Source organism: Dendrobates tinctorius, unplaced genomic scaffold (genome assembly GCF_039654945.1).
Source record: "Dendrobates tinctorius isolate UK_male_01 unplaced genomic scaffold, ASM3965494v1 ptg000082l, whole genome shotgun sequence".
In the NCBI taxonomy this organism is placed as follows: domain Eukaryota; kingdom Metazoa; phylum Chordata; class Amphibia; order Anura; family Dendrobatidae; genus Dendrobates; species Dendrobates tinctorius.
In genome coordinates this window covers 25320916-25330000 of record NW_027361750.1, presented here as the reverse complement: position 1 = coordinate 25330000, position 9085 = coordinate 25320916, and the positions used below count along the sequence as shown (strand labels likewise).

Sequence of the window (9085 nt, the reverse complement as noted above, 5' to 3'; positions counted from 1 at the left end):
GATTTCATTTTTTGTCATTTCAGTTATGATCCAGTCTGGGTTTTGAGTCCTGTCTGCCCTTTTCCCGGGCTGATCATGTCAAGGGTTAACTTTGCCTGGCCTCATTTTGGGTTCAGGTTTGCTATTTCTTCCTGTTGCATCCTGCAGGCCATGTCAGTTATATTTTCTGCCTATGGCATGAGTATCTGACTCTGGTAGTACCCTGATTTGTCCTTCTGCCCTTTCTGACCTTGCCTGTGTCTGTTCCTCCCTCTCTGCCAGTCCCGTCTTAGTGTTTCCTGATTGCTTTTGGATTTCCCGGTGTTTGACTCGGTTTTGCCTCTGACTTGCCTTTGCCTCTTTTCCCTGGTACTTCTGGCTTTTGTCTGGTATTGACCCTTTGGCTCGACACGGACTCTGTGCTTGCTTTTTCCCTTGGTACTGCATGACGGTCTAGGGTTGGACTCAGCTTGCTTGACTATTCTGGTGCCACCTGGTGGTGGCTTCGCTGCATCACTGAAGGTCTACTCTTGCAGACTTGTTACTATCCTTCCACTCTATTGCCATCTATTGGAGGTTGCAGTTACCTGCATGGCTGCAGCGTGACAATTTGCGCAGCTCATAATGTGCTGAATATATTAAGAATTCTATGGTAATTATAATGATACGTTCTTTATTCATAGTATTTCATTGCATTTTTTTTGTTATTCTCTATTTATGCCATGTTATTCTCTATTTACGTTCACATCTACACTTGATGTTCCATTTGATGGTTCAACCATGATTTCAGTCACTTTTGTTTGAAAGAATGATGAGTAAAAGAATCAATGGTAGATTCCAGTAGACTATTGTTTTTTTTCAAGCAAGGTTTATTTATGTTTTACAATTTGGCATATTAATATGACTTATGTTTGTAAAGGTATCCTGAAAACTGATACATATTGCCCGATCCAATGACAGGATGGGTCATGCGCGGCTTTATGATCTCAGTCATCCATGTTTAACTCTGAAACACAGCCTAGTATAGTAACCGCTGGGGACTGGGTTGCACAAAAGATTAATCCGCAGTGACTTCTCCCCACCTGCTCCTCTTGAGTAATATGTTGCTCCCTAAACACACATGCAGGGAGAGACCAGTCACTCCACGGGAGCAGGCAGGAGAAGCCTCCGGCGACCCACGTGAGTGACTAGTCTCCTATGCGGCTCTGTCTACTGCGGCTATTAAACTATGTTTATCTTGGAAAAGCTGCAGTGTTTCAGAGTTAAACATGCATGACTGAAGTGATGGAGTCAGTGACCGGTCCATGCCCATCCATGGATCGGGCAGCATTTATCAGCTGTCAAGTTCCCTTTAATTAGAATTATTTCCATTTTCAGTAGATCTAGAAATAAATAAAATAGGTGTACTTTCAAATATTTGCTAGGGAGAGAGCTAGAGGGCAATGCGTCCAAGGTGTATGTCGCTCTTCCTTGACAGGGATATATAGATACAGGGGCAGCAAGATGACTTTGCAGTGCTGGGGGTCCTGGGTTGAAATCCCACCGTCCGAACCCAACATCTGCAAGGAGTTTGTATGTTCTCCCCGTGTTTGCGTGGGTTTCCTCCACGTTCTCTGGTTTCCTCCAACGTTCCAAAGACATACTGATAGAGAATCTAGATTGTGAGCCCATTCCTGACAGCGATGATGTAATAAAGCGCTGTGGAATTAATGTCGTTATATAAATGAATAAAATAAATAGAAAAAATAAATATAGACAAATGCTCTGGGGAAAGGGAAACCTAGATAGGAGTTGATTTTCATATTTGGTCTAATTTCCTGCTTCAACTGCTGCAAAACCTCATCCTTTCTGTGGGTCAGCAGGAATAAAACATTTCTGCTAAAGTTTTAATTTCAATTGTTTTCACTGAACAACCTTTTCGGACAAGTCTTCATTTACCTTAATCACGGTTATAGAAATTTCCTGAGGTTTGCAGACAATGGTGAACAGCATAAATGCAGCAGCGTGCTTGTAAACTTTTCATTAACAGAACATTTGAAATGCAAAAAGCTTTCACATGCCGACATGACTGAGAGCGCAGCTAATGAAATCTTGCTAAGGGTTGTTGTTCCGTAGTTTAATATTATGAAATTATCTGTAAATCAGCGCGGCTTTATATCATGGCATGCAACATAATTTGTTCAAAGTGTTGACATGAAAAATAGTGTAATCATTGTGCATTCTTGTAGTTTCTGTTCCATGTTTCTCATCAAATCGTGAGAAATGTATTTTTATTTGAAACTGTAATATTGGAAAAACTTAAAGTTAACTCTACTTAAATTCCACTTATACAAGAACACAGCCATCATTCAGATTTAAATACAGCAACTGTAGAAATAAAAAACTACCCTAAATTTATATTTTCCTCTTGATTCCACATATTATCTAATGGAATAGCATCCCTAACCAAAAGAATTCTAAAACTAGATTATTCTAATATTAAATGATAATAATTACAAATGTTGCTATTCTTTTGGTCTGCACATTATTTCACTTTGACAGAATAGAAGTTTATTTTCCAAAACTGTGAATGGTATACTTAAAAGGGATGTCTGGTCTTTTGTTAAAAGTTTGTAGTCACTCTATGTGAAAGCAGACTTCTGAATTTTAACAGTGCGCGCACCACACACTGTCAGGATTCTCTGGTGTCTGTCGTGAGACTGAATGTGATGTTACCGAGCATATGAAATTTGCATGCATGCAGTCTCGTGCCTACTAGACTTGCCTTGCCTTGCTCAATTCACGTGTATTGAACAAGGCTGAAGAATGTGACTCTCATACTTGCAGTTACATGACCACCCAGTCTTGCCACGGACCGGAGAATCCTGACAACATGCAGTTCACACACTGTGAAGATTCAGAACTCCGCAATCACATAGAGTGACTGAAGCCTTTTAGGAAAAGACTGAAAAACCCCTTTTAGAGATGCATCCATTTAGGATTGATTGAATTTTATCTTCCTGTCAATCACTCCCATGAAAGAATACCTAGAAATGTTCTTTCTCGCTTTCCTCATCTTTGTTTTACTTTCTCTCTATTCTTTTTGAGTCTATCAATCTTGTATGTTTTTCCTATTATTGTCAGTACATGACTTCTAGCTGCTTTGATTAGTATGAAAGGGAAAGGCACTCCTACACTTAGATTGGATTGCCCACATAACCACCTACATATATCCCAGGAGCTGACAAAATATCTCTTAGGCTACATTCCCACTGAGTTTTTGATTAAGTAAATTAGGTTCCTTGCGTTTTTTCATTGCATTTTAAAGTGCGTTATTTTACATGCATTTGTAATGTGTTTTTGACACTGTTTTTTGTCTCTTGTTGGTATGTCATGTTGTAAATAAAGCGGCTTTGCTTTTGATACCTCCTGGTATTTGGCTTTGACAAAACTGTATAGATATAGTTCTGTGCAAATTACAAGCATTTTTTATGCGTTTCAGCCATGTAAATACAGTAAAAACACGTATATTTTTTACCTGTGGATTTTCTGCAAGTGTATGGGAAAGAAAGGCACATAAAACTCGGTGTACCCGAAAGAGAAATTGACATGTTAAGGATTTGAGACACGCATCGCGGGTCAGTATATAGTGAATAAAAATAAAAGCACAGTGGGCATGAGATTTCAATAAATCCCATCTACATTGCCAGTCATTGTAGACACGGCCTTAGGGTTTTCATTCTTTTCTATGCAGGTTCAGGTGGAAATATAAATATTCTTTATAAGAAATATTAAAAACAAGAATATCCTGAGATTCAGTGGTGGACACAGACAGAAGAGGTCCCCGTACAAAAACAATATATGAGAATTTTTGCTTTCTTGGCCTTTTTTCAGATAATATGAATGATAACACCAAAACTTTTTCTCTACTCATGGTTAGTGGTTGGGTGAAGCCATTTATTGTCAAACTGCTGTGTTTTCTCTTCTTAAATCATAATGACAACCCAAAACATCCAAATGACCCTGATCAAAAGCTCACATACCCTGGTGGTTTTGGCCTGATAGCATGCACAGAAGTTGACACAAATGGGATTGAATGGCTACTAAAGGTAACATCCTCACATGAGTGGAGAAAAAGTTTTGATGTTATCATTCATATTCTCTGAAAAAAGGCCAGGAAAGCAAAAATTCTGCCAGAGTATGTAAACTTTTGAGCACAACTGTATGTCCGCCCCTGCTGAAATTCCTTATGTTTAAGTCTAATCAGTTTAATCTGGGAAATGTAAACTATAGAAAACCATTGGTTTGAATCAACTGTCTATAATAGGAAAGTATTATAATTATATGTGGAAAAAAATTTTAAAAAAATTTCAACTATTTGATGGTGATATTTGACCATAGTTTCTATTTGTGATTCCAGTAGGGCAGCCTTTTACCTCTTTTTTTTGTTGTTGCTTGCTTGTCTGTTTGTTATTTTAGTCCAAAGTTGATTCCTTTTTTATGTTTTTATAATATATAATTGGATAGCCCAGTTGAGACAGGTGACAATGATTTTTAATTTTCTTACTAGGTGGCTAGATGAAGGAGAAGAGGATGGGAAAATTGTCATAAAACTATCTGTCACAGATGAAGCTGATTTCCCAGCCAGTAAGCCTGCAAATCTGGAGCTAATACCACATAGCCCTTAATGCCTTAAGGAGAATCGTATTTACCACTACAATATTGTTACTTCAACAGGTTATGAACTTGAAGTCAAGAAGAACGAAATGGTAAATCAGATATATGAATGCTTGGCATCTTTGATTCTATAAGGCGTTGGAACATATTATGATGATGTTTTTATGTAAACTTTTCAGTGGACTGCTGAGAGATGGAAGTATCAGAATGAGAACTGCCTACAGTTATACTGTAAAGCAACAGGAAAATTTATACGACTTACTCCAGATGGGAGAGTGGATGCACTTGGAGACAAAAAGGATAAATATGGTAACGTTAGCCTTAAATTTACAAACATAATTTATATTTATTTCTACCAAAATAATATAAAAAGAGTAAAAAGGCAAGTCAAGACCACTATGTACATTCCTCCTACTCTTAGACCTATGAAGGTGACAAGGGGGCATCCTCTACGTCTGGGGGAAAGAAGGTTTAAGCATACTCACAGACGTGGACTCTTTACTGAAAGAGCAGTGAGACTATGGAACTCTCTGCCATATGATGTTGTAATGAGTGATTCCCTACTAAAATTTAAGAAGGGTCTGAATGCCTTTCTTGAAAAGTATAATATTACAGGTTAAATACACTAGTTTCCTTGATACTGCGTTGATCCAGGAAGCTAGTCTGATTCCCGTATGTGGAGTCAGGAAGAAATTTTTTTCCCCAATGTGAAGCTTACTGTTTGCCAAATGGGTTTTTTTTGCCTTCCTCTGGATCAACATGTTAGGGCAGGTTAGGATAGGATATGGGTTGAACTAGATGGACATAAAGTCTTCCTTCAGCCTTAATAACTATGCTACTATGTTACAAGGTGCGCAAAAAAGATCCAGAACCTTGTTTCTCTTGTGTGGTTTGTACAGGATAATGTGTATTGAAAGAATGATGTCTTCATTATAGGAGATGAAGGAAATGGATTTCCCTATCAGTTCAATCTTTCAGACTTGAATGTGGTTTGCTGTATTACTTTGGGATGTCAGGAAATTAGAGGTATAAACCCCACACTTCACCATTAATGAGGTTGTCCACTAATCAGACAACCCCTCCCAAATCTATGTCCCCCCCCCAGTAAAATAATAACACCTATACTCAAATCCGGTGTCGGCACTTGGTGTCCTGGGGTTCACATGGCATTGTTCTGTCATGCAATCCCTGCAGCCAATCAGTGCTGACTTCACTCTCCTTTCACTCGAATACAGCTGTGGCTGCTTTCTCATTTCCTCAGGATGTCTGATTTATCCGAAGGAGTGCTAAGTGAAGTCAGTACTGATTGGCTGCAATGATTGTTATGTGAAGTGAGCCCTGGGAGAGCCAGTGTCAACACTGCAAAATTGGCGGCAGCATCGAAAGTGAGTATAGGTGTTATTGCTTTACTGGTGGGAAACATAGGGATTGAGAAAGTGTTGTCATAGAAGTGGTCAACCCCTTTAAGTGTAATTATTAGTGCCAGCCTCCTAATGATAGCAGCTGTAAGGGGTTGACTCACTCAGTTGCTTTACCATGTAGACACAGGAACCATACTGGTGGTAGTTTACCTGCTAGTTTATTATGGACAGCATAAATTTCAGCAGGGTTCAGGAAAAAATCATAGAATCATAGAGTTGGAAGGGACCTCCTAGGCCATCTTGTCCAAACCCCTGCTAAAAGCAGGATTCACTAAATCATCCCAGACACATGTCTGTCCAGTCTCTGTTTGAGGACTTCTATTGAAGGAGTGCTCACCACCTCTCGTGGCAGCCTGTTCTGTTGTGAGTTCATTTTCCCCTTCACCATTGAGGTCTGATGAACTCCCTCTTCTGGTGAAGGAAGGTAGTGAGGCTGATTACAAAGCACCTCAGCAGAATGATGATGACTGGGTGACTGGGATTGCTGACTGGATATAAGGCAGCCAACGCCCTTCTGCCTTGCGGGTGATTACTCTGAGGGATTCTTGGAGACCAGTCTGATTCCTGCTCCTCAAAAGCTAAGTTTTCTGCTCTACTTTTTGCATTTGTGTTTTGGTTTTGTTTTGCCTTGTTTTTCTGGATTTCTGCCTTTCCCTGCTGGGTGAGCTGAATTCCTTTTTGCTCTGTCTTCAGATAATACCTGAGTACTAATATAGTCTTTTTGAAGCCTAGCGTCTTCAGGGCTTTTTTCCCTATCAGTCTGTTGGCTCTTGTTTTTGAGAGGGTTTTGGCGGATTGTAGACAGCAGCTTTTCTATTCTGTCCTATTTAGTTAGCTTGGGCCCCATCATTTGCTCAGCCTATCTTTCTATCTCTGTGAGTGTTTTTTCATCTTGCTTCACCGTCATTATATGTTGGGGGCTGCCTATTGCTTTGGGGTCTGCTCTGCGGCAGTTTAGATTTCCCTTTCTGTCTTTAGGCTATGTAGTTCTCCGGCTGTGATCGAGGGGTCTAGGGCACCGTAGAAACACCCCACGGCTACTGCTAGTTGTTGTTGTTAGGTTCAGGGGTTTGCAATCCGATAGCTGCCAACTTTTCTGGTTTTCTGGACTCAGCTAGTATTTCTGTTTTTGCCTCCTACGGTGACTCATTCATAACACTGTTCCACTCATTGATCACTCTGTCAAAAAGCTTTTTCTAATATCTAATCTGTGTGTCCTCCCATACAGTTTCATCCCATTGCTTCTAGTCTTTCCTTGTGCGAATGAGAATAAAGATGATCCTTCTACAATGTGACAGCCCTTGAGATATTTGTAGACAGCTATTAAGTCTCCTCTCAGTCTTCTCTTTTGCAAGCTAAACATTCCCAAATCCTGCAACCTTTTCTCATAAGACATGGTTTGCAGACCGGTCACCATTCTGGTCGCTCTTTTCTGAACTTGCTCCAGTTTGTTGATGTCTTTTTTAAAATGTGGCACCTAAAACTAGACACAGTATTCCAGATGAGGTCTGACCAAAGAGGAGTAGAGGGCAATAATGACATCACGTGATCTAGACTGTATGCTTCTGTTAATACATCCTAGAATTGCATTTGCCTTTTTTGCTCCTGCATCACATTGTTGACTCACATGTAGTCTGTGATCTATTAGTATACCCAAGTCTTTTTCGCATGTGCTGTTGCTTAGCCCTATTCCTCCCATTCTGTATATGCTTTTTTCATTTTTATTGCCCAGATGTAGTACTTTGCATTTTTCCCTGAAAAAAACCATTCTGTTAGTTGCTGCCCACTGCTCCAGTTTATTTATGTCTTTTGGAATCCTCTCTCTCTCTTCTCTAGTATTAGCTATCCCTCCTAGCTTTGTGTCATCAGCAAATTTAATCAGTCTACCCTCAATTTCTTCATCAAAATCATTGATAAAGATGTTGAACAATACAGGGCCCAGGACAGAGCCCTGTGGTATCCCACTTGAGACATTCTTCCAACTGGATGTGCAGCCATTTACAACCACTCTTTGGGTCCGATCACTAAGCCAGTTATGAATCCACCTAACAGTTGCCTTGTCCATTCCATACTTAGTCATTTTTTCAATAAGGATTGTGTGAGATACTTGTGATGATCCAGCATGGATCTGACAGTTTAAATGGACAAAGTGAACTTTTTTTCCCTTGGCTTGGTGCCAAAGTGGGTTGATTGCCCCCGGTGGCCATTAGAATTATTACACGTGGTGTCGTTCATTCTAATTTGCCCCGATGGTGGGTAGTGGTATCGCACTTTAGTTCTTTGGTTAAGTGCACGTGATTAGGTAACAGGTGTGAATGCTCTATAAATGAGTGTCAGGTGGTTCAATCACGGTTGGTGATATTGATTGTGTGTTAGTTTTTCACAAGCAAGCCTGGGTGAATGAAGGAGCTGAACATGAGTCCTGCGCAGCCCAGCCAGAGGGGATGAGTGGCAGCTAGGTGGTCTGCAAGGAGGCCTGGCATGGCGTGGTGGGGTCACAGTTTATGGTGTTGGCAGGAAGTGCTTGCATGGCTTGGTGGAGTGACGACTATGGAGAGAGTTGCACTCAGCATGCGGGACTTGGTTGCTGAGAGCTGGACTCAAGCATGCTTGACTTTTTGGGCAGGAGCTAAACTTATCTTCGGGACTCTGTTACTGGACAGCTGCAACTGGTGGTGGACTCTGCTCCAAGGCTGCACTATGGTGAAGGATCCAGTTATGGTTATGGATCCGGGTGGAGGAGAAGATGAACACAGGTGGTGGGCTCTGTTGCTAGGAGCGTACGCAACAGAGCAAAGCTAAATGGTATTTCCCCTGTTTTGTCATCTTTCCTCATGTGTGTTTTAGTGCAGTGGTGGGATTAGTTTCCGCACCGACCAATTCCCTAGTGAGGGTTTAGGTCAGGGCGAGCTAGGGTTTTTAGGTTCCTGTTGCGTGCCCGGTGTGGAACCGGCATAGGGAACGTTAGGAGTGCAGGGACACTGGCTCAGGGGAGCTCAGGAGGTCTCCACTTCCCTATTCCCTATCGC

General features: G+C 40.9%; 1 protein-coding gene across 1 annotated transcript in view; it reads left to right on the top strand.

Moving 5' to 3' along the window:
* The window catches only part of RP1 (RP1 axonemal microtubule associated), a 742035-nt gene that overhangs the window by 122678 nt on the left and 610272 nt on the right, over positions 1-9085 (top strand). Inside the window, exons 9-11 of the mRNA XM_073583994.1 lie at positions 4529-4605; positions 4696-4727; positions 4815-4944. Of these exons, the coding sequence (XP_073440095.1) occupies positions 4529-4605; positions 4696-4727; positions 4815-4944 (239 nt within the window). The remainder of the gene's footprint in view (positions 1-4528; positions 4606-4695; positions 4728-4814; positions 4945-9085) is intronic.